This window comes from Alnus glutinosa, chromosome 4 (genome assembly GCF_958979055.1).
Source record: "Alnus glutinosa chromosome 4, dhAlnGlut1.1, whole genome shotgun sequence".
Lineage (NCBI taxonomy): Eukaryota > Viridiplantae > Streptophyta > Magnoliopsida > Fagales > Betulaceae > Alnus > Alnus glutinosa.
This window is the reverse complement of record NC_084889.1, coordinates 33,872,952-33,898,672: the sequence shown is the minus strand read 5'-3', so window position 1 is coordinate 33,898,672 and position 25,721 is coordinate 33,872,952. Positions and strand designations below refer to the sequence as shown.

Below are 25,721 nucleotides of genomic sequence, written 5' to 3'. Positions count from 1 at the left end.
GCTATATATATACAGTAGTCAAAGAAATCTCGAAGCTATAACAAGTAATTAATATTGTTCCTCCAGTCAAGTTGATAGTCTCTAAATAAATTGAAGTACGTGAGCGACAAAATTAGTCTAATAGTAAGGAAGGTACTTAATCAATTAAATAATCGACATCGATCTTGTATTAATTTGTTAATGAACGTACAGCAGTACTTTGTAGTTGAAGAGAAAGACGTTCCAACATCTTTAATTTATAATGCATACAATGTTGCATATATTCTCTGTTGGAAATTAAGTGAATATTAATTAACAATGCCTTGCGCAATATTAGTAATTAAAGAAATTGGATATTAAATAGCAATAATCTCATTTATTAAAAGCTGATCTTGCCTCAACAAGGCAATGATCGATCTTGAATTTAGATATAAAAAACTTAGTATGCTTTCGAGGTGCATGTACATGCATATAATGTAGTTGATGCCTGATGGCCGGAGACCTAGCACCCTAATTGAAAGATTTTAGAATTAAAGGTAAAAACTAATTTAATTACAAGTTGTCAATATGATCATAAATTGTCGTTTTTATTAACCGAAAGGTCAACCATGGCGTACCAATTCATCAGTTAATCATTGAATATCATTTTGTTAAATATTGCGCAAGGCATTGTTAAATATTGCGCAAGGCATTGGTTAAATCATTTTGTCAAACAGACAAGAAAGGACTAGTTAATCATTGAATATCATTTTGTCAAACGCTGTTTATCATACCTTCTTGTATGAGATAATTAATTGTCTGATTGTATTTTACCAACTTGAAACTCATGGAGACAGACAGACAGACAGAGACAGTGATCAACATGCATGGAGCACACTTGCAAGTCGGTGGCCCAAAAAAGAGCACGACTTAGTGAGTCGGGACGCTTTAGATTACTAACAGTTGTTTTTTAAAATTTCATTATATTCTTTACATATAGGAAAAACATTGAAAAATTACTTGAATTAGATTTTCTTGTTGTTTCTTAAATTAAAGAAATATTAAGGGAACCAAAAGTTATATCCTACATACAAAGAATTAAGCAAAAATAGTTTCCTTAGCATTATTTTAATATAAAAAACTTTAATTTCCTTCTCTCATTCCTCTAACATTTATTTGAAACAATTAATATTTAAATGATTTCTCTTTCATCTCTTTTTCTGTTAGCATTTAATTTAAATAATATTTAAGTGAAGTAGGCAGGGAAAGGATAATGGAAGCTATTGTGAAGTGCATTTAAATAGGAAACCAAAAAGTAATTTAATTTCCTAAATTGAGAAGAAGTTTAAGGGAAGTTGCTGCCAACATCTCTAGTAATGAATTTTTTTATCCTTTTTTTTTAGATTCATCATAAACAAATTACAAACTACAATAGAACAGAAAAAATAAAAACAAGTACAAGCTTATCAATTGAAAAAGCTAATCTAGCTAGACAGACTACAAGAACTTCAATGCACTGGAAGGACACCAGGAATGTGAAAGTCACTTGGGACTACAGCCAATGAAAGCCATGGCTCACTATGATGAGTAAAACCATCTAGAGTATGAAAACCCCCAACAAACTTGGATCTAGATTAATTTTCAAGGAAACTGGACTGATCAAGGATGAAAAGAACAGTAGGGGAGTCTCCAACACAATCAAAGAGTCTACAACCCAAACAGCTTGGGTTAAGCTGAAAGCAACAAAATAAAGATAGGAAATACAACAGAAAAACACTAAACAACACTAGTTTATGGCTATGCAGATGCAGGCCACGGTATGGACACGGTAGATGGCCAGCATGTGAAACTGACACATTGACGATGGATGGCAGAAAGGGAGGAACCACCGCAAGAGACCGGTGAGAGTCGAAAAGTGGGAAAGTTAGCCACATTAATTAGTCAAAGAAATCTCTAAGCCATAACAAGTATTAATGTTTCTCCGATCCATTCAAGTTTTTCCTACATGCGGAAAGACTTAATTAGTACGTTTTTGTCTTTTTTATGTTTTCGAGATGCATGTACATGCATATAAGGTAGTTAATGCCTGATGCAGACCTAGCACCTTAATTGAAAGATATTAGAATTAAAGGTAAAAACTAATTTAATTACAAGTTGTCAATATGATAAATTGTCATTTTTATTAATCGAAAGGTCAGGTCAACTTGTTGAAGGAGCTGAATGCTACAGCTATTACTCTAGTTCCCAAAGTTCCTAATTAATTAATCCAAATAAGTTGAAGGATTTCCAACCTTCACTACTAAAAAAAGGCACTTTGTGTCGTCTTTTTTTAGTCGATTTGGATAAACGATACAAATTGGAGTCGTTTATTGTTGAAATAATGTCACTTTGTCAAATAACATCGTTTCAACAGTAAACAACGTCACCAAGTGACGTCATTTACTATTAAAACAACTCCGCATGGAAGTCGCATCGTTTCACTTTTGAAATGACGCCGCTTTTCTAATTAATGTCATTTCTACAGTGAATTATAAGTAATTTTTTCTTTCTTTCTAAATTTAATAAGTAATTGTTATTTATTGATGAAGAGTTCATGAGCGTGGACAATAAATTAATTATCATCGATCCACTTGAAGGCCAGGGAGAAAGACCCTCAAACATCTTTAGTAAGGATCTGGCTTCAGTGCTGTAGTAAAAGCTACAGCAATATTCATTAATAAATAAATTATGTAAATGATCGATTATATAATGTATAATCATTAAATAAATATATTATATTTTAAATGATTATCATCAAGTTGAAGGGAGGAAGAGTACTTTCGAATATCATTAGCAATATTATCTGGCATTGTAAATGATTATCCTCCCTTCAACTCGATGCTAATGTATTTTAATTTCCACACAAGAGCTCATGTGTGGACAACGTTAATTATCATGGCCACTTGAAGGGAGAAAGTCGCTCAAACATCTTTAATTAGCAATGTAGCACTGTAACTGACAAATAATAGACATCTTGCATTCATTAACAAATACATTATATAAATGATTATATAATGTATATATTATCATTAAATAAATACATTATATTTTAAATGATTATCATCGAGTTGAAGGGAGGAAATTTCGAACATCATTAGCAATCTGGCATTGTAAATGATCATCCTCCCTTCAACTAGATGATAATGTATTTTCCACTGTCGATGCGTCGGTTTCACATGCCAATTTCAAAAAATTTATTGAGCAACACTGTCAATTTTTAAACATGGACATCAAAATAATAATAAATAAATAAAATAAAATAAAAATAACTTACAATGACGTGCGCATTACTAACTAAAGAAGTTCGAAATTAAATAGTTGACTGATAATTAATTCCCAAATCTCATTTGTTAAGCAAATGTTGCCTCAACAAGGCAATGATTTATCGTGAATTTAGATATAAAAACCAAGTAGGTTTTGATAAAGGGTTTTATGTTTCTTAAAATTTGGTACGAGTTATATATGATATTCAATTAATGGTTAACTAGTCCCTTTCTTGTCTGTTTGACAAATTAAATGATTGAACTGTTGTAAGTCCACCACAATTATATTACTTGCATGTGCGTAGTCTCAAAGAGCGTACAGCTCAAGTAACAAAATTAAATTAACCGTTGTGTGGATACGCCATGATTGTCCTTTCAATTAATAAAAATCGCAATTTATCACGTTGACAACTTGTAAATTAGATTTTGCTTTTATAGCTTAGAACATTAGTAGCAGATATTCTATAAGTGAATTCCTTCCCTAAAATAAAATAAAATAAAATAAAATAAAAAATTGAAAAAGTTACCAAAGAAAAGTAACAACAGATGCCCTATTTTACATATTCATCCTTATGTAGCTACATTGGGTAGCACTGTAACTACCCAATAGATTATTTAATCTTAAAATACACGCTCTCTCTCTGTTGCTCACGTTTCCCTTCTTCTCTGATCTCCAACATTGTCTCTAATCTCCACCAGTAGCAGCAGATCGACAACGGTAGAAATCGTCGGAAGCTAGCCTTGATTCGCCGAAAATTGCGTCCTCGAACAGCCCACCGACGACCCACGAAATCACGTCTTTTGGTCACCGTCGGCAACAACCCATCAGAGTATCGGGTCTCTTCTGTTTCGCTGTCACTGAACCGCCGAATTTCGCTAGAAATCAGCTTCTCTAGCTCTGTCGGTAACAGCTCAGCCCACCGACAACCCACGAAATCACGTCTTCTGGTCACCGTCGGCAGCAACCCATCAGAGGATCGGGTCTCCTCTGTTTCGCTGTCATTGAACTGCCGAATTTCGCTAGAAATCAGCTCCTCTAGCTCTGTCAGCAACAGCTCAGCCCACCGACGACCCACGAAATCACGTCTTCTGGTCACCGTCGGCAACAACCCATCAGAGGATCGGGTCTCCTCTGTTTCGCTATCACTGAACTGCTGAATTTCGCTAGAAATTAGCTCCACTGGCTCTGTCGACAACAGCTCAGCAACACCCACCAGAGATCGGGCATGGGTTTCACGAAATTACTCGGTTTCTCTCCTGGGTCAATGGGTTTGGGTATATTGGTCTCGTTAATCAAGAAGAAGATGAAGAAAAAAGCAAAAATAAATAAATAAATAGAAGGTAAAAAAAATAATGTTTTAATCTATAGGAAAAGATAAATGGAAGTTGTTGTAGAATGTTTTTGTAGAGGGATAAAAAAGTGGTTTGATTCCCTAAATTTTTCCTAAATTAGGGAATATGGTTGGGAATCTGCTACTAGTGCTTTTGGAGCACTAGCAGCAGCAGCTTCCCTTAAACTTTTTATCAATTTAGGAAATTAAATCACTTTTTGCTTCCCCTATTTAAATGCACTTCACAATAGCTTCCCTTATCATTTTTTTCTATACCATTTAAATATTCTTTAAGTTAAATATTAGAAGAAAGAGAGAGGAAAGAGAAATTATTTAAATATTGTTTTAAATAAATACCAGATGAATGAAAGAGGAAACATAAAAAAATAAAAAATAAAAAAAAATAAAAAAAAAATTATATTCAAATAATGTTAAAAAAACCACTTTTGGTTCCCTAGACCTAGGTACATTTTTTGGTAATTCCCTTGTTATTTCCTTAGTTTAGGGAACAATTAACAAGGGAATCCAATTCACTGAGTTTTTTAAGAATTTTCTCTGCATCTAAGAAAATGAATGAGATTTAGGATAACTACTGATAGTGCTCTTACTTAATTAGCCCATAACCACAATATATATGCACAAGTATCAAGTAATAATATTCCTCCATTCAAGTTGATGGTATCGGAGTTTCATAGATGTTGTCACTACAGTGTTGTTTCTCTGCAACCGTTCTGATTCAATTTCCATCAGTGCTTGTTTTGTTGATGTGAAGTGTCTTTTCACTTTCTGCAATTGCGCGCTGCTGTTTTGTTTAATGAACTTTGCATATATTTACCGCCTTCAAGGGCAGCCCCAATTTTTTCAATAGACCGAATCATTTGTTTGTCTCATTCTCAATAATTTTATATTTGTATTGATTTCTAGTTGCTTTGGAGCTAAATATTGTTAGGATTGTCCGCCTTTTATTTTTACTTTTTTCATGTAATATAATCTCCTCTTTATCCCTTCCCTATATATCTTGAATTTTTTTATTTAAAAAAATTAATTAATTAATTTATAATAATAATAATAATAATAAAAATAAAAATAAAAAAGAAAGAAGAAGAAGAAGAAGAAGTTAATGGTATTACGTTAATCATAATTAATTATGTGGACAAGAGCCAACGTTCAAGTCAAATAGTAATTGGGGAGAGAGAGGAAATTTTTCCTATGAGAATAAACTAGGGTTTATATATATATATATAAAGAGCTACGTTTATACAATGAAAGGTGACGGGATTTAAGTAAAAGAGAAATGTTAGAACTCCTTTTAATGTTTTTTTAAAGTTTTTCTAAACTGACATGACACCATATTCTTATTAATAACATTCCTTGAGCGGTTTGGAAACCAACAGCTCACAGTGTCCAAACACTTCAGTAGACACAAATCATATAGAACTCGAGTTTGCAGAGATGTCCGAACGGCCGAGCGGACTTGACTTACAAAGAGCACTAGTTCAATGTATATATAAAGAGCTACGTTTATACAATGAAAGGTGACGGGATTTAAGTAAAAGAGAAATGTTAGAACTCCTTTTAATATTTTTTTAAAGTTATTCTAAACTGACATGATACCATATTCTTATTAATAACATTCCTTGAGTGGTTCGGAAACCAACAGCTCACAGTGTCCAAACACTTATGTAGACATAAATCATATAGAACTCGTGTTTGCATAGATGTCCGAACGGCCGAGCAGACTTGACTTACAAAGAGCACTAGTTCAATGTGGTGTCGGGACAGCAATGCGATGGTTGCAGACGATGAAGTCCTTATGCTAGTGCCCGGACACTAGGGTGAAGCCGTCCAGACACGCGTCTGGAGAAACACAGATTACTACTAGGTTTGCTAGGGTATTTTGGGGATAGTAATGTTTCACTATATATATGTTGTATTGTAACCCAAACTTATTGATTGAAGGAATATAGCCGCACTCACTCCTATGGACATAAGCAAATTGCCGAACCACGTAAAATTTGTGTCTTACTTCTCTCTTACTTTTTTCTTGTTTTGATTCCATATTATTCATCATTGTTGTGCATAGTAACAATTAATATCAAAACCAAGTTTATTGCGATAGCTGAGATTGGCACATCTTTTGCAAAATTCGACATTATGAAGTTCGATGGAATAGGCAATTTCGAATTATAGCAACGGTGTGTCAAGGATTTATTGGTGCAACAAAGAATGGTAAAGGCGTTATATAGGACGCTTGAAGGTCGCCCACTTCCAATAGTACCTCCTCCGATAAAACTCATTCACATCATTGAACAACTTGGACAAATAACAAAAATCAACGGTATTTTTTTGACAAATGCTTGTATAGAATAGAGTAGTGAGTTGTTAATTTTGAAATTAGTAAAAAGTGATAATGTGATATAAAGTGAAAAGAATTTGTATAGAAAAGTGAAAAAAAAAAAAAATTATATTGTAGTGAATTTTTTTATTTGAATAATAATAAAAAATTATTGATGTGATATAAAAAGTGAAAAAAGTAAAAATATTTTGATGTTGATTGTCATTTAAAAATATGAAGAAAAAAAAATGAGGAAAAGTGGATAAATAGTAAAAAACACAACAATGTTCTATTACGTTCTTTGGCAAACAACACCAATCAAACAAGAAGTCCTTGCCCAACTTGTTGATGAAGCCCCGTAAGCTTAAAATCTGATGCGGATATTCAACGGTTAACGTACTAGCTAGTCCCTTTCTTGTCTGTTAGACAAAATGATTGAACTGTTGTCTACCACAACCGGTGCGTATACGTAGTCTAAAAGAGCTTACAGCTAGCTAGCTCAAAGTAACAAAATTAATTAATTTAACCAATGTGTGGATAAGCCATGGTTGACCTTTTAATTAATAAAAATCACAATTTATCATATTGACAACTTGCAAATAATTAGTTTTTGCTTTTATATCTTGAATGTAGACATGAAAACCTAGGCCCTTCTATCTCTTCTTTTGGTAATTAGCTTATTGTTTGAATTATAAGTAACTTTTTTTTTTTTTTTCTTTCTAATTGGAATAAGTAATTGTTATTTATTGATGAAGAGTTCATCTGTGGACAATACATTAATTATCATGGCCACTTGAAGGGAGAAAGTCCCTCAAACACCTTTAATTAGCAATGTAGCACTGTAACTGACAAATAATAGACATCTTGCATTCATTAGTAAATACATTATATAAATGATTATATAATTAATGTATATATAATCATTAAATAAATATATTGTAGTTTAAATGATTATCATCGAGGTGAAGGGAGGAAGAGTACTTTCGAACATCATTAGCAATCTGGCATTGTAAATGATTATCCTCCCTTCAACTGGATGATAATGCATGTATTTTCCGGACGTACAAGAGCTCGATCTTGATTAGCAAATAAATTATATAAGAGACATGATATTCTTCCATTTATCATTCATCTCTTCTTCAAAATCATTATTAAATTTGTAGGATTCAAGTATGGAACATAGAGATCCAAGAAGCTGATGGAGACCTATAAAAAAAACTTCGTACGTTTTGTCTTTTTTATATTTTCGAGGTGCATGTACATGCATATAAGGTAGTTGATGCCTGATGGAGACTTAGCACCTTAATTGAAAGATATATAATTAAAGGTAAAAAGAAATTTAATTACAAGTTGTCAATAAGATAAATTGTCATTTTTATTAATATAAATCGAAAGGTCAACCATGGCGTATCCAATCACGTACTACTGGTTAAATCATTTTGTCAAACAAACAAGAAAGGGACTAGTTAATCATTGAAATCATTTTGTCAAACACTCTTTATCATACCTTGTATCGTGATATTCAATGGTTATAGCTAGTTCTTTTCATGTTTGAGAAAATGATTGAACTGTCGTCCACCGGACCACCGCAACTCGTGCCTAGTCTAAAAGAGTGTACAGCTCAAGTAACAAAATAACTTTAGCTAATATATGTGCGCGAAATAAAATATAATGCTATCAAAATATAAAATGAAAACTGAAATAAAAGAAAATAAAAATGATATTTTATGTGGTTCGATATATAATCTATGTTCACACGTTAAAGTTTAAATGGTTATATTTTATTCCTATTCAGGTTATTTTTTACAATACATAAAAATCTTGTTTATAGGAGTAGTAATGCTATAAAGAAAATTCACATCCTCTTCGTATCTCCTAAAATTGATGTGACTTTTAAAATTATTATCAAATCAAAATTCAGTAGTAGAGCACTTGTGCGTATTCTAAAAGAGCGTACAAAATTAATTTAACCAATGTGTGTATACGCTATGGTTGACCTTTCAATTAATAAAAATGACAATTTATCACATTGACAACTTGTAAATTAGATTTTGCTTTTATATCTTAGAGCACTAGCAGCAGCTTCCCTGATACTTTTCGTCAATTTAGGGAATTAAATCACTTTTTGCTTCCCCTATTTAAATATACTTCACAATAGCTTCCCTTATCACTTTTTTCTATACCATTTATATATTATTTAAATTTGCCAGTGCTTGTTTTGTTGATGTGAAGTGTCTCTTCACTTTCGGTAGTCGTGCGCTGCTGTTTTGTTTAATGAACTATGCATATGCTTAATTACTGCCTTCAATGGCAGTCCCAATTTTTTCAATAGACCAGGTCATTTATTTGTCTCAATCTCAATAGTTTTTAACATTTTGTATTGATTTCTAGTTGCTTTGGAGCTATTGTTATGATTGTCTACCTTTTATTTGTACTTTTTTCATGGAATCTCCCTTTATCCCTTAATTCCCTATATATCTTGAATTAAAAATAAATAAAAAAGAAATTAATGATAATTGCATTAATATCGATTTTAACTCACACAACAGATATCATTCTGTTTATATTTTATTTGTATCAACTGTCTGTATGGTCTGAGTCTTTTTCGGCTTAGGTGGAGTATACACCTTTACAATGGTGGCCTGTGCATACCTTTATGGTGGCCTATGTACACCTTTGTGGTGGTTTGATATGTACCATTTTCTTTATCAATTAAAGATTTATCTTTCCTTTAAAAAAAAAAAAAAAAAAAAACCCTCACACAACGGCCTCAAAATCAATGAAGTACGTACATGAACTATCCAATTAGTCAGATAATAAGGAATCCACATAATCAAATAATAGACGTCTTGTGCTTATTAATTAATGAAGAGCTCTTGTGTTTTTGGTAATTTTTATAACATATGTGTGTGGGGGTGTGTTAAAAGGGTGTAGGCCGGAATGGTAAAAGTGTAAATTTTTTCAATAAAAACCCAAGCTTTTTAGTAGATGGCATTCTGCCCGAATTAGCTAGATGGGACCAAAATTGAGCCTTAGGCTTTGTGATGTTTAGATCCTGGCTGCCCTGCATGAGAATTTTTTGGTGAAAGAAAATCATAAGAAAGAAAATTGTAAGAAAGAAAAGTTAGGAGCTGGGTATAGTACACCCATAACCCCATAATTCCTTAGGCCAACTTACTTATAGGCACGTTACTCATGGGAATTGTAGTTGGTGGGTGGCTTCTCGATACATGAGCCTTAAAATCCCATCGGGGTTGGGCACATCACATGTATTTATTTAGAGTAATGTTATAAACCACAATATTATCCAATTATATATGCTGACGTGGTATTGACAATTCACCCTTAAATCTGTCATCGTTAAAAGAATAGAAGAAAAAAAATATATATAAAATGGTTGATTGCCAATGCCGCGTCTAGCATATATAATAGGATAGTGATGTGGTATATAACATTACTCATTTATTAATCAAATAGCTGTTAGTTGAACAATATTGCTAAAGTATTGATTAAATTAATGTTACATCATCATTTATTCTCAAAAGCTTAAACTGATTAAAATATATGAATTTAATTATTTAAAATATACTTTAACGAATATATTACCATCTAGATGGACGGATCGATCCCTTCAACTAGCTTAGATGATGATGTACTCTCCATTTAAGAGCTCTATTGCATAATATGTACGTGTATGGTCGAAATTCCAAGTACTGTAGGCAAGTTAATTAGTCACGTGCACTACAACTAATTATAGAAATCTCAAACTTATACCAAATTAACAATTTTCCTCCATTCAAGTTGATGGCAATATTCATGTACGTACTAATAAAATTAACTCCCACGACGACAGCCAGTAAATCGATTAACAGTAGTGACAAAGAAAACAACAAGAGCTTCACAAGTACGCCTAAAATCCACGATCCTCTAATAATCTTTACAAAAGACTAGTTATTAGGGTATGGAGGAGGAAGGCAGAGGGGAGTGTTTTTTTTTTAAATATGTGAGGATGGCGATGGCGGTCTGCGTTATAGTAAGCAGTAGGAGGACAAAGGCAAGAATTGCCGAAATGAACAACCAAGGCTTGTCATAATATTCACGCTTGAAGGTCGCCCACTTCCAATAGTACCTCCTCATATCCGATAAAACTGGTTAACATCATTGAACAACTTGGACAAATAACAAGAATCAATATCAAACAACAAGTCCTTCCCCAACTTGTTGATGAAGCCCGTAAGCTCTGCGTCAGCCCCAAGGTAAAACACTTTGCGCTCGTATAGGTAATCAAAGTCATTGTCTGTGTTCACAAGGCAGTGCAGGAAAGTGGCGTAAACGCTCAAGTGCTTCGTAATCCTCTTGTGGCACTGCTCGAATGCCACGCAGTTGAACAAGAGATATTTCATGAAGTCGTTCATGGCTATGCTGGGCATCTCAATCACACGGTTCTCCACCTTCACCACCAAGAAACTCTCTGCCTGGCCCGGCCTGATCTCAATCCCCGCACTACGGAGCTTCGAGACGCAGGGAAAAACTTGGGTCCCTGGGTAGCGCACACTATTTGGTGGCACTAGATCGGCTGGGATTAAGCTAGACCGGACCAAGTCCAGCAAATGCAAGGGCCTGAGATTGGCGGACGCGGACCTGTCGATGAATTCGTCAGGTACTCTCATTGCCTTTTGAAAGAATCGCAAAGCAAGCACGAACAAGGACGGAAGGTCGCCGTCTGCAGGCATCCTGGTAATCTCAAATAACGTTTCCAGAACGAAGAAAGGGAGCTGATTCTCAAGCAGGAGAAAGTCTCTGTAAACATACGGTAATATCCATTCCATGGTGGTGAGAGGTTCCTCCGGGGGTCTATGACTGCCAAACGTGCGAAACAACTCTATTATAAAACAACCATCACGAACAATCATTTCGAGGAATTCATCGAGATCGATCTCTTCAGAATAACAATCTCTGATTTGCCCTTCAAGTTGGGCTATTTCTTTCAAGTATTGCTTATAGGTTTCGCCTACGGATTGGGTCTTGGCGAGCAAGGAACCGAGGCAGCGCCACTTGTACTCTTCGTTGGCCCTGAGGTCACTGTCTCCGTAGTGGTAAGGCCCGATGGAGACGGTGCTTGGCTTGTACAAGTTGCCGTTGATCTCCTTTTGCTTCGGGAGGACTCTATAGATGCAGCGAGTGTTTTCGCGGGAGGCTTCTTCTTTCAACTTTAAGGCGTCTTGTGAATACCACGTTATATGTTGTTCTATTTTGGCTAGTTCCTGCGCGGTGAATTCTCGAATCCCAGCTGCTTCATTAATTTCTACTGCCACAGAATTGCTTCCCTCAGTGGAGACGGCCGTGACTTGCGCTTCCTCGATATTCTCGATTTCCATACTGGATTTTGGTGTTTTAGGCTATGCGTACATGTGAATTGTTGAAGCGGAAGCCCCGACTTAGGTACGGTGCTTCCTCGGCTTCAAATTCTCAATTTGCTAAAGATCGAAACTCAATGCTACAGATATTATAGTCCGAAAAAGTTAGCTACAGTAGTCAAAGAAATCTCGAAGCTAATAACAAGTAATTAATATTGTTCCTCCATTCAAGTTGCATGATAGTCTCTAATTAATCTAAATAAATTGAAGTACGTGACTTGAGCGACAAAATTAGTCAAATATATAGTAAGGAAGTTACTTAATCAATTAAATAATCGACATCTTGTATTAATTAATTTGTTAATGAACAGCAGTACTTGTAGTTGAAGAGAAAGACGTTCCAACATCTTTATAATGCATACAATATATGTTGCAATATCGATCTGTTGGAAAGTGATTAATTAACAATGCTGTTCGCAATATTACCAAAGAAGTTGGAAATTAAATAGCAATCTCATTTATTAAAAGCTGATCTTGCCTCAACAAGGCAATGATCGATCTTGAATTTAGATATAAAAAACTTGGTATGTTTTCGAGATGCATGTACATGAATATAATTAGGGATGAATACCCGTCACGAGCTCAAGCTTGGCTCGAGCTCATGAACATTCTAAACAAGTCGAGCTTGGGCAACCACTACTTACCTGAACTTGGCTCGTATACATGCTCATATGCAAGGGTTTTTGAATTCGAAGCCATTGAAAATTTGAAAGTAGATCAAGGCAGTGTACTCTTAATTGCTTGATAGCTGGCTATATATGAGAAAATTAATTAGATATATAACTTTGAGAAGAGAGAGCATACGTAAAACATCTTTATCTTTTTTTCTTTTGATTTTGATTTTCTTTTTCCTCTTAATTTGGAGCTAATTATCTGATGGAACTTTACACCCATATATACACAGTTTCGATGGAGACTTGAGACGGAGTTCAGCGCCAATTGGATATATATTAGAGAGGTCCAAAAATGAAACAAAATATGGAAAAGACTAGTTTGTTGGTGCCGTGGCCGTTACGTGTCAAAAATGTCAGCTTAGAATTGTCCAAGGCAAAGAAGATGGACGAAAGTATGAGTTAAGCCTCGGCCGACAATCAGGCCAGCTGTTTCACTTTCCCAGGCCAGTACCACGGTGTTTGGTGTTGAAAATAAGTATTCGGTGAAACTCTAAATTTGATAAGCTAATTTCGGTACTTAGACAAGAATTTAAATTTTTGGTTAAAGGTGAAGAAACATTAAGCACTCGTTGGAAATCTTGGTTGACGGATAGTTCCAACGACACAATGTTTAAGTGTTTTAAGTATCTGGTTACCGAAATCGGTTGGAGTGCTTGTTTTTAGATTGTTTGGGCGAGCTACATCAAAAACATCACATGAAGGACTAGTACTATTGAGCTACTTCGTTGGTACGTACAAGTATTTGCAGCGGATCTGGATGAAATGTTTAAGAACTCTCGACAAACTCGGTTTGTTTTTGTCAGAACGATAATATTTCATTGAAGAAAACTGAATTGAAGCTCAAGTGTAATCTCGAGAAGCTCAATCGCAAGGCTCGGCTAAAGAGCGTCTAAATAAGTGAAGATCACAATTAGCTAAAGAAGCTCGGTTGGAAGCTCGATCAGACCACATCCAAACACAACTATGAGAAATCTGTGAAAACCCTAGTAGCGTCGAATGAGCTAACTTACTCGTCTAAGCGCCATCTTAAAAAAAAAAATTGCATTTTCAATGTTTTAATTGCATTGAAACAATGTGTCTTTTTCCAAGGTCTATATAAACAGCACTAGAGTACAAGATTTTTCCTATAGACCTTGAGGCCTATGCTTTCAATTCATAACCTTTTTTAGAGTTGGATTAAATCTCACAAGTTCTTAAATCTTCAAGCCACTAGAGTTCTAAGTACGTTGCAAGAGAATACTTGATAGAATAATTGACTAGAAATTCTAAGGTTCTAGTAGTAGCTAGGTTAATAATTCTATTGTTAGGTTTATGGCCTCTACATACAGTCCTCTTTGTACAATTTTCACAGTGACTCAGAAATGTATTCCTGATTTTAATGGTATCATTAAAAAGGAAAAAGAAACAACTAGTTATGCTATTAAATCTCACACACACACACACACACACACACACAAAAACCATACAATTAAACAAACAAAAGCCATCTTTTATCTTTGTCAACGGAATTGCGGGGGGTATAGATGAAGCCTATCATTCTATTGTACATTGTGCTCCGTTGAGAATATTGCTCGTCGCTAATAACTACTATATATTAGCAATGACTTTTTTCCGTCTCTAATAACCTACCTTTTGATACCCGCTTGACAAGGAAAGAAGGCCAATGACTACGAAGGCTAAGGAAATAAAATCATCGTATCAAATAGGTGATCCCGTGCCCATCGACAATTGCCTAGCTAGCTTATTCGACTTACTAACCAAGGACGAGCAACCTCCTTAGGTTGGAGCTTTCGTATTAGGAAAGAGCCTGCATGCATGCTAGCGAGTTTAATTTTTTTTTTTTTTTTTTATGCTTTTGTCGAGAAATTCATGTTCTTAATTGATTAATATGCATGTAGAATATTTTCTATAGTAGGGGCTCGGGTAGTCTCAAAGGTGCAATTAATTTGCACGAGTTAGCCCAATCTATAATCGAGGCCAACCAACTTCAGGCAAAGTTTGAGTTAGGATTTGTTTTTTTTTTTTTTTTTTTTTTAAGCCTAGCTGGGCCTCAGTTGAAAACCCCAACCCAAACCCTTCTAAGATGGTTTTATAATATTAAATTTATTTGTCAAATTTTGTTACTTAATTTTGACAAAATTATACTATTAGTCTGTGTGGTTAGTCTAAATTACAAATTACTCTCTCTAATATTAAAATTAATTCAGAGATTCCTATAATTGTTTTAATTTACAAATCCCTCTCTAAAATCAAATTTCGTTAAAAATTTTGACAGATTCCATTAGGTAAAAAATGGAATTGTAATTCGATCTCCATATTCACCTCACTTTGCTTCCTCTCATCAGTCAAGTTTTGCTTCTGGTTTACGAGCAAAAATATTAAACTTCATTGACTAAAATCTCACTCTCAGCTAGTACTGGAAGAGTCAGAAATATTATTCATTAATAGGATCAATTAGAGCTTATTACGTACACATATATATCATTATGATGTTTGGCCTTATTCTTGATCCCTATATCTCTACGCTCATCCCCATGTAATTGAGGCTGCAACAACATAAAGAAAATATAGGTTAGAAGTTGGAATGAAGACCACAAATCCAAGTAGGAATAGCAACAATCAAAGATGCCATATATGAGATCGACCACATGCATGCATGTATTTACCCAAAAAGAAAGAACATGGAGACGTACAACAAAAAATTCAAACAATTAATGCCATGCTATGAGCACATGCAGATAACAAGAACTTTATCACTGCCATGCATGCTATAAGCAAATTAATGCAGACAAACAAAATTCAAACAGTGCGGTAATCCTACTTCTACAAGGATTCTAAAATGCCTTTTAATTAGTACTATTTTTCTAAGTAATTTGAAGTCTATATAAATAAATGACCATAGAGAAGTATAAGCACACAGTGTTTACACAATTACACAGGATAACACAACTTTCAGATAGTAATTATGAAATATAGAAAATTATTCTCTCAATTTATGCTTCTAGCTATTCTCAATAAACTGATAATACGCGAAATTATTATTTTATCAGGAAAATAAATAGTTATTTCTAGGAATAGAAGAATATGAAATGAAAATAACTATTCTTATTTCTCAATTTGGTGACAATACATATACTCTTACTGGAATTAAACCAAAATTACTAAAATATCAACATTTTTTTAAAAATAAAAATTGAGGCTCTATTTTGTTAAGATGGTGGAACTCCAGCAGTCGGCGGCGGATTCAAAAAAAAAGTGTGGGTTTTTTTGGAAAAATATAATTCATTCATAAAGAAATAGTATTCCTCTCAGTTTGATGACAACACGCATGCTTTTACTCGAATGACTATTTCTCAATTTAAGGAATAATCATTCTGATAGGAATGGTTAGTCTAAGGATAAAGTCTTACCAAACTATGGACTAGCTATCTATTCCATAAGAATAGTTATTCAATTTCATGGGTTTAATCATTATACTAAACGTTTGACCATAGACTAATAAAACCCAAAACTTGGCATCAAATAACAAAACAATTATTACAATTGACATGGTAGGGCTTCTTTCCGCATTGGTTTCAACTCACAACCTAGCTAACAAGCCTTTATAAGTCTTGGGGTGGCAATTTGGGTTTATGCGTCGAATTTGTATCTTGTCGAATTATAGACATACCATCATATATATGGTTGACACAAACACGAATCATTTTATTAATCATGTCAAGCCCCTCAATCTCGACACGACCTGTTTAACTAAATCGATAATATGACATAACTAGCATAACTCGTTTAATAAACATATTGTATTGGGTTGACATGAACATAACCCGTTTCAACCAACTTAATATAAATGGGTTGGGTTAACACAAATATTTGATATGACTTTGATTAACACGATTTCATATTTTATAAACATAAATATAATATACACACTTAGAACTAGATTTATGACAAAATCAATTTGATAATCAATATCTATAACTATAATTAAAAATGTAATTTAATTATTCGAGTTATACGAGTTAAGCAAGTTGACACAAATTTAACCCGTTTATTAATCATTTCTAACCAAGCCGGCCTGTTTTTACCCGAATCTTATTTTATTATATACTCTAACTCTCTAATTTCGTGTAATGTTATGTCAAATTTGATGCTCCTATTTGTAACATAGGAATAGACACATCTATCACAAAAATGGAAAATCAGCAAGATTTCTATTGGGGCTTGGGAAATTTTAAATGCATGAGTTGGAATAGATATAAATGATTGATCAATTCTTAGTACTTAACTTAGAAAAAAATAAATAAATAAAAATTCCACCGTACTTACCATTCCGAGAAAGAGTGAAATTTTTGTCAGCGCCCACATGCCATGCAAAGTAACCGAGCAATCCCTTTCCCTTAGCGTATGTAACCTTAGTAGAGATACTGGTCGTATCATCATAACCAATCCACGTCGTCCCGGAATAGCAATAGTCTGTAACAATCGTTGAATTGAACACTGCCGTGGCGCTATTCTGGGTTATGAAATCCTTGATTCCGCTATAAGTTATGGACCCGTCTGAGGATATAGCCGCCCCATTAGCCGGAGAAAATATTCGGTGGTTATTTGCATTTACTAGACGCCATGCATAGCCGTAAAACGGAAAGCCGAGGACTAATTTCTTGGCTGCCACGCCTGCCTGAATCCAATTTCTGATGCCGGTATCGCCGCTGACTTGGCTTGTCGGATTGTACAGTGCGGCAGGCGGTCCAGTCACATTGGGTGACCAGCCGGGGCCATAGAAGTCATAGGCCATTAGGTTGATCCAGTCCATGCTTTTTGATATGGCCTGAAAGGGATAATTCACCGTGTAATAGTTTGAATTGTAAAAGAATGCTGCGGATAGAAGCAACGCTGTCTTGCCGGTGGTAGTGGAGTCCTTGGCGATGGCTGCTCGCCATTCGGTGAGGAGTAAGCCGAGGTTGGTCATTTCCGTGGCCGAGGAGGGGTACTCCCAGTCGAGGTCGAGGCCATGGAAGCTGTAATTCCTAGCCAGCTGTATGGAGGAATCTATGAATGATTTACGGCTACTGTTTTGGCTGGCCATTGAAGCAAAGGATGAAGGACTAGAGTTTCCTCCGCCGATAGATAAAAGGGTTTTGACTGAAGGGTTCTTTTGTTGAACGATTTGGGTGAAGGTTGAGAATTGAGGCAAGTTTGAGGAAGAAATGGTGACTTTGTAGGTGGTGGGGTTGAGATCGGCAAAAGCACAAAAGAGATGGGTGAAAAGGGTGGAATCTATGCCGGAAACTGTCAATCCACTGCCGGAAAACCAGTATGCGGCTTTCACGACAGTCGTCTGCCCGGCAGAGAAGTGGAGTTGGAGAAGGAAAAGGATGGCTGAAAGTACATATGCAAGTCTTTTCGAAGCCATTGCAAGGGACGTAGGCAGTGAGATATTCCTTTGAGCTTGGAGAGCATACGTATATATAGCTTCTTCTTTTTTTCTTTTTCTTTTTTCTGATTTGGAGTTAATTATCTGATTTTTTTTCTTGAATAGAACAATGTATTAAGAACAAAAATTACGTATAAGATAGTGCGATTGGGAAAATAATTTGTAGAGGACGGGCACTCACTTTTTATTAAAAAAGTAAATTTTAATAAAAAAAAAATATTTCTAATGTGACACTAAAAACAACTTTTTAATTAAAATTTACCTTCTTAATAAAAAATGGGTGGCTAGGGACGGTTCCCGTCCCCTGGTGTATCATTGATCGTGCGTTTGAACTTTTGAAGCCATTGACTGCCTCATTGAAGACTTTTGAAGGAGTTTAATTTATTATCATTTAATTAGATCGAGGTCAAAAAAATCAAAAGAGTTATATATATATATATATTATCGTATAGCTAGCTTTAGCATAAATTACGGAAGCAGTAGTCTATTACCACAGCTTTGGTCTAAATTGCCTGCTTAAAATTATCCAAAGAAAAGAAGATGGACCAAATATTAATTGGATATGATCGGATTCTGCTTGGGTCAGTTCAGCTAGCTAGAATGGGACGTTGAGATTGAGACAGATGTCTTTGTGTTTGGTTATCAGACACGTGCCTTAATTTTAATGGGTCTAATCTCATTTGGACTTGAAACCAAATGAAACCCGGATATATATGAGCTAGCTCAAAGCCTCCGGGCGGGCGACTTTTACTGAAAACTCTGTATGAATTCAATACAAAATTAGTAGGTTAATTAGAATTGATAAGTTTAACCAATTTAATTAAATGATTCGGGTCATTGTTGACTTATATAATTACTCTAGCTTATTCTCATTTTCGATATGATCACTTGAACTCGACACGCGACATAAAGGCTAACAATTTTTTATATGACTCGTAAACCCATCACAAAATTAGTAAGTTAGGATTAAGAAGTCTGACAAGTTTATTACTTAAATGGGTCGAATTAGAGTTAACCTATATAATCTTATACTTTTGTTTTGACACAATTCGAGCTCAATACATGAACACAAATTATAACCCATTCATCTGTCGGTAACGATCAATTTTGCTTTCCTTATCAGGATTTTGAGTTAAGATATGCTCTAACTAGATCTTCATCCATCCTCAGAATATTAGGTGATCAATAAAGGTAACTGTATAAGCATCTATCAAAGTGAAATTAATTATAAACTAGGCTTAACTTTGATGCAATTGACTTACTATATTCTCAATAGTTAAGGCCTTAATTTACAATTAGTATCAGAAGAACAAGCACCACATCATGTGTGATTGTGCAGACTTATTTTGAATTTCTTAGAGATAGATCAGGCCGGGCTATGGTCCCTTCTCCAAGTTGGTGCATGCGATAACTTGGATATTATTCTGAATTTCGATCTGATTGTTAATTATATTGGCACTAGTAATAGTAGATGCCATGACAGCAACTTCATGCATTAGTCAACTGCTATATATTGATGAGCACCTTTGTGGGCAGAAGCTAATTAATCTATATATGTGTGGAATATTATTTTATAGATGCTAAGTCGGTGATGAACCGGTTGAGTACTGGTCAATAGGGAGGAGGCACTATACATTGATATACTAGTATAGAACCTAGCTTGAGACTTTACTGCGCCCAATTGATAGGCTGCTTCCTCTATCTTCCTTCATAATTTTGAATCTTTTGTATGGAAAAGTGAAAAGAGTTATTAAAAGATAATTGATGTGATATAAAAAATGAAAAATAAGGATTGTGCTAACATGTGATTATAGTTATGACAGTCACTGAATAAAAAATCAATCCATAGTCACATGCTGACACATGTCAAAATTAAAAATCGTAAAAGAATTGTAAGTCCAACATTTTCAATTATTTTAAGACTACCATGTATTGCCCATGTTATTCAATTTTATTTTTTTATTTTTTTTTTGGTCATGAAGATTATTGTTTCCAACTTCAAAGCTTGAATTTTTAAGTTGGATCCAACTTGGATCTAAGTTGACAATCAACACAATATATGTTATGAACCTAAGTTTGTAACGGGATAAATTAGATTCGTAGAGGGAACTTAAACCTTTAAAGTCATTAAAGGGACCTTAGATCTTTCCAAACATTATGTTTAATATTAACTTTCTGCTTATTATTTTATTTCTCAAATTCCCTATTTATAGGGTTACAAAGCTGAATATAAAATACGGGAAACAATAAATAAATATTATTAAACCTAATGGGATAAATAATTCCATTATTTCTTTCTTAATAGAAAACCTAACATAATGGGATATAATTCCCTTAAATTAGGGATTCTTGTTTTATGAGCAAGAATCCAAATCCCTAAATATCTTTTATTTAGTCAATGAGACATAATATATTATTTCATAAATGCCCTTATCACACACACACACACACATATATATATATATATAGATGGGATTTGATTCTTGTACAACACCAATACAACAACTGTACAACAACCCCTCACATGAGGGTGGGCCCCAATATGTAGGACCCACCCTCAAGTGAGGGATTGTTGTACAGTTGTTGTATTGGTGTTGTAAATCTAACATTTTCCATATATAGATAGATAGAGAGGTGGCTGGGATGAGTTTCACTTAGAATTGAATATATTGAAATTAGGATATTTGTCCTATAACAAAATGCAAGTGACATATGTCTTAATTCCAACCAATTTAATTCCAATTAAAATTGGACCAAGCAGAAACCAACTTAAAAGATAGGTATGGAGAGTTGAAAGCATTATTAATGCATTCAAGATCTTAAACAATTTCACGACAACGTTTTTTAAATTTAAATTATTATTTTTTATTGAATAGTATATATTTTATAATTTTAATATACTATATAATGAACACAATTGACATAAAAAATCTAAAATCTAAAATCTAAAGGTAATAAATATAAAAATGAACAAAAAAAAAATCTGATTTACGTGTCGGTCCTAGTCCTACGATTTTAATGAAGTACTCTAGTTTCAGCCGTATCGGATGACTAGCAGAATCAGTCAGAGAGAAAGAAGCCCCCTATGTTAAGCTTCTCAGTGCACGCGCCCACTCTCTGCTGTCTCTCCGGTTCGTCTCCCTCCGCTTCGTTCAAGCCCAACAACTCCACTAGCTCTTCCATGGCTGCCTCCGTTCGAATTGCAGTCGTCGGCGACGTCGTGAGTCTCTCTCTCTCTCTCTCTTGCATTTGTTCTTATCTGAAAATGATGATACTTGTTTCATTGTTGACAATTATGTTATGGTTTTTGAAGCACGATGATTGGAATTTTCAAGAAGATACAAAGGCACTTCAGTTTCTGCAGGTAATTTTCTCTCTTTGATCTTTGATTTTTGTTGGACCTAAAAATTGTATTCAGAATTTAAATAGGAAAAAATTTAAGAATAGCATAATGTTAAGTTTTGGGATTTGTAATAGATTGAAGCTCATAGCTTTGGTATTATGGTTATGATATAACAATTTCATGCGTAATTAAATACATAGGCAGAAATTTTGATTGGTAATTAAGTAAAGTGAGTTATGTTAACTTCTAACTGCACCCAAAAGATGAAATTTGTTCTAATTGCTGCCAATTGTTTTTTGCTTCTTCTTTTTTCTTCCTTTATATATGTTGTTTTAGCTTTATGTGATAAAAAATTGTGTTTATCTCATTTAATACGGGTTTATGGTGAAATGCAGCCAGATTTGGTGCTGTTTACAGGCAGGTTCCATCCTCCCTCGCTGTTCACCTACCTTGCATTCTTTTATATCTTTAAGTGCCTTTAGCCTGCTTTAGCCTGCTCAACCAGTAACCTAAGTGGCCTGGAAATGTATATGGAATAGCTGTGTCAATGTTAGACACCAGCATTCGTGACACTTCTATATGTCTGACAAACTCTAGACTTATCCATACATTTGATCAAATAAATTTTGCGCACTTAACCCGCACTGAGTGCGTCCATGTAATGCCAAGTTTGTACCTTGTATTTGTATCTGGGCAAGATAGGTGGTAAGATCTATTCTTACTTATTGATTTAATACCTAAACCTTTCTTTTGTTTTGCTTTGGTTTTGGCTTCTTTTCCCGGGATTTTGTTCAGGTGATTTTGGTAATGAGAATGTTGAACTTGTCCAAAGCATTTCAAGTCTTGAATTTGCTAAAGCAGTTATATTGGGAAACCATGATTCCTGGTTTACTCAACAGTTTTCTGGCAAGTAAGTTTATATTCTATTCCCTGGTAATCAAAAAAGTAATTCCCTTCTTGGGTAGAACTAGTGTGTTGGTATGTTTCAATATCAATGATATGCATATTAGAGGGCTTCCTTACTCTTAAATTTTGTTCACTTTAATAGCTTGATTACGTTGTTGCCACAATTTTTAAAATGATTTAGTTTGGAACTTTGATCCAAGTGGTAGCCATTCGAACTGCTCTCTCTCTCTCTCTCTCTGCACATATGCCATACACATTTAAAGTTGTTAGCTACATGTTTGATAAGTGAAAGTAAGTTCTAATGTAGATTCCCTAATAATCGGCTAATTAAGTCCTTGATTTGAATACCAGGAGGAAGGACAGAGTGCAACTTCAGCTTGAGTGGTGAGATTATTCTATTTCTAAGATTGTCAAAAATTCTGAAAAGTCCTTCACGTATCTTATATACTGTCTCTCTTTTTTATTATTCAATTAGCTTGATATCCCAATTATAACCTGTGTTTTCATACTTGTGAGAATTTTAGAAGCCTTATTATCATGACATGGTCGGCAATTTCATCTTCATCTTTTCCTCTTTTCTTTTTCTTTTTATTTTCGTGTTTTTCATTTCCTAACAATGTATGATAAAATCTATCCCGTGAAGGGACAGGCTAATACCAAAAGCCTTGGATTCACATTTTGGAGGGCAAGTTCTGCTCACCAAGTATTGAAGATTATTTGCCTGTATTGACCAACACATTGACTTTACTGTAGATAGTTGATTACTCTTGAATTGCCAAATGTGCCAATAACCAAGCCAAATGGATGTCATCCCTTAAATATGGCCCCAAGTCTTGGGCCATTAGTTCTTACCAGAAATCCCCATTGCTGTACTCAGCAGACCATTTTTCCAACTACTATTGCTGTACTATTAAAACAATTTTGGAGGACCTTCTGAAAACACTAATTTGTGTAAAAAGGTGAAATATGATTGGAGAAAGGGATATCGTACATTGACTGGGGGATCTTCTTAGCTGCTTGAGAAGTTCCTGATAAGATTTGTAAACTGTTTGGAAAGGCCATTGCTTACAAAAACATGCCAGTTATGGGAAAATGCAAATAGGGCATAGTAAACTTCAGAGCATTGCTAGAAATTCTGATGAAAGAATAAACCGATCGATTATTTTCTTAGAAGGTTACGATTTATGTTTGAATCATTTAAGAATTGTATTCAAACTGAAAATACTTTTTTCAACCAATCAGTCTCGGTGAGGAACATGTAGCTTATCGGCGTTTAGACTTTCCTCTGATAAAACTAAGTGTTGTGGGTGGACGGCCTTTTTCTTGTGGAGGAGAGAAGTTGTTTCGGAAAAGGCTTCTGTCTGCAAGGTATGTCTTGTATTGCAGCAACGTTTTCTGAAATTGGAGTTTTATTTCCACTTTCAAATGTCAAAGTTATTAACGTTTCTGATTGCATCTTACAAGGCTGTGTTGGTTAACTTCAAAGAAATAGGTTAAATCTGGAGTCTGCAGATGAGATATTAAAATCTGGAGTGAAACAGCTTCTTTTTACCATGCAGATGAGATATTAAAATCTGGAGTCTCACTCTTGTTCTTCGTTGTCATTCTAACTTACATTACAACCTACTAATTTGGAATTTTCTCTTAGATTTGGAGTTGAGGACATGGATGGAAGTGCTAAGAGAATCTATAAAGCTGCTTTGGGCACACCAGAGGGTCATTTGGTTATATTTCTTGCACATAATGGACCTACAGGTGTACCAGTCTGCCAAAATCAAATTTAGTTCAGCTATCTGGGACAATTTTGTCAATATTACCTAAAAGAAAATTTCTGGGCAGGTCTTGGTTCTAATTTGGATGACATATGTGGGAAAGATTGGGTTTTGGGGGGAGGTGACCATGGTGATCCTGGTAATTTTACTAGTTTTCAACTTGTTTTTGGTGTCATTGAAGCCTGGATGGTGGCCCTTTCACTGTAAAGGCTTTTGACTTATCAAAAAGGTTTTGGTGTTCTGCACTGCACACTACATTTACTTGACTATCCTGCTTTGCCTTTTGGCTTGCTGTACTTTATGACCCTTCAAACCTAATGAGGTTGATTATTGCATTTTATTCATCTCTTGTAAGATAAAATAATGTCTTTACCTTGCAATTGTATCTAATGGTACAGATCTGGCACAAGCTATATCCCTCCTCAAAGAGACCGGCAAGATCTGTATCCCAATGGTTGTCTTTGGTCACATGCATAAAGAGCTGGCATATAGAAATGGCCTTCGGAAAATGATTGTGGTTGGGGCTGACAACACTGTATACTTGAATGGGGCCATTGTTCCTAGGGTTAAAAGATTGATTGATGAACAAGACACTGGCGACAGAAGCTTCATGAATATTGAAACTCCTCTTTCAGCACCACCAGAGTCTAGTGGCACAATGCGAGCCTTCACTACAGTAGAAATTTTGGATGGAAGAGTGGATAAAATTGCAGAAACTTGGGTTTCAGTTGTTGGAGATAAGACCACGTTAAAAGAAGAGCTTGTTTTATTTAAAAGTGGCAACTAGAGCTTTCTCTATGATTGTTTTCCAGTTTCAGTCCAGTCAGATCAAATACTATGAACAGTGTGTATTAAATGATTTATGCGAGTTGTATCATGTCACCTGCTTAATTAAACGTGCTTAATTAAACGTGTTGTGTTAGGATTGAAGAGTTTTGTACGATTAATTAAATAGGTTGCGTTCATGTAGACTCATACAGTCAACCTGATCCGTAACTCAATTTGCCACCCCTACTTTAATTGGAGCATATTTCTTTGAGGCAAAATAAGAGACTTTCCATGAATACTCTGGCTGCTTGAAAATATGATAACTGGGCGGCTGTTAGGAGTGGTCCAAACTTCTAGAATTACAATATTAAATGGTGAGAATTTGAAATTTAGATTTTAATTATTCCTTTTTTTTTTCTAAGCTATTTTAATTATTCTTTGAAGTTTCAACAACGTGTCATACACTCAATGCCCCATCTAT

The 25,721-nt window shown here is 34.7% G+C and overlaps 3 protein-coding genes across 3 annotated transcripts; 1 reads left to right on the top strand and 2 right to left on the bottom strand.

Moving 5' to 3' along the window:
• Positions 1 to 10,760: 10,760 nt before the first annotated feature.
• LOC133866915 (UPF0481 protein At3g47200-like) lies at positions 10,761 to 12,397 on the bottom strand. Its single transcript, XM_062303573.1, has one exon. It carries the CDS (start codon positions 12,302 to 12,304, stop codon positions 11,060 to 11,062), a length of 1,245 nt encoding a protein of 414 aa, XP_062159557.1. The 5' UTR covers positions 12,305 to 12,397; the 3' UTR covers positions 10,761 to 11,059.
• Positions 12,398 to 15,469: 3,072 nt separating this feature from the next.
• LOC133866408 (class V chitinase-like) lies at positions 15,470 to 18,473 on the bottom strand. The gene is made up of 2 exons (XM_062302921.1): positions 17,344 to 18,473; positions 15,470 to 15,563 (listed from the first exon to the last, which is right to left on the bottom strand). The coding sequence occupies exons 1-2, from the start codon at positions 18,428 to 18,430 to the stop codon at positions 15,544 to 15,546; spliced, it is 1,107 nt and encodes a 368-aa protein (XP_062158905.1). The 5' UTR covers positions 18,431 to 18,473; the 3' UTR covers positions 15,470 to 15,543.
• A 3,008-nt stretch (positions 18,474 to 21,481) lies between these two features.
• Positions 21,482 to 25,357, top strand: LOC133867360 (uncharacterized). The gene is made up of 9 exons (XM_062304098.1): positions 21,482 to 21,671; positions 21,765 to 21,815; positions 22,190 to 22,211; positions 22,590 to 22,704; positions 23,052 to 23,084; positions 23,943 to 24,068; positions 24,349 to 24,455; positions 24,540 to 24,611; positions 24,871 to 25,357. Exons 1-9 carry the CDS (start codon positions 21,537 to 21,539, stop codon positions 25,257 to 25,259), a joined length of 1,050 nt encoding a protein of 349 aa, XP_062160082.1. The 5' UTR covers positions 21,482 to 21,536; the 3' UTR covers positions 25,260 to 25,357.
• The last annotated feature ends 364 nt before the right edge of the window (positions 25,358 to 25,721 follow it).

Bases quoted from the DNA above. Each gene is read 5' to 3' on its own strand.
- LOC133866915 (XM_062303573.1), bottom strand. From the start codon at position 12,304: ATGGAAATCGAGAATATCGAGGAAGCGCAAGTCACGGCCGTCTCCACT.
- LOC133866408 (XM_062302921.1), bottom strand. From the start codon at position 18,430: ATGGCTTCGAAAAGACTTGCATATGTACTTTCAGCCATCCTTTTCCTT. The intron at 15,564-17,343 runs GTAAGTACGGTG...ATGTTGTTGCAG, and splicing joins TTTCACTCTTTCTCGGAATG to CCTCAATTACATGGGGATGA.
- LOC133867360 (XM_062304098.1), top strand. From the start codon at position 21,537: ATGTTAAGCTTCTCAGTGCACGCGCCCACTCTCTGCTGTCTCTCCGGT. The intron at 22,705-23,051 runs GTAAGTTTATAT...TTTGAATACCAG, and splicing joins ACTCAACAGTTTTCTGGCAA to GAGGAAGGACAGAGTGCAAC. The intron at 24,069-24,348 runs GTATGTCTTGTA...ATTTTCTCTTAG, and splicing joins AAAAGGCTTCTGTCTGCAAG to ATTTGGAGTTGAGGACATGG.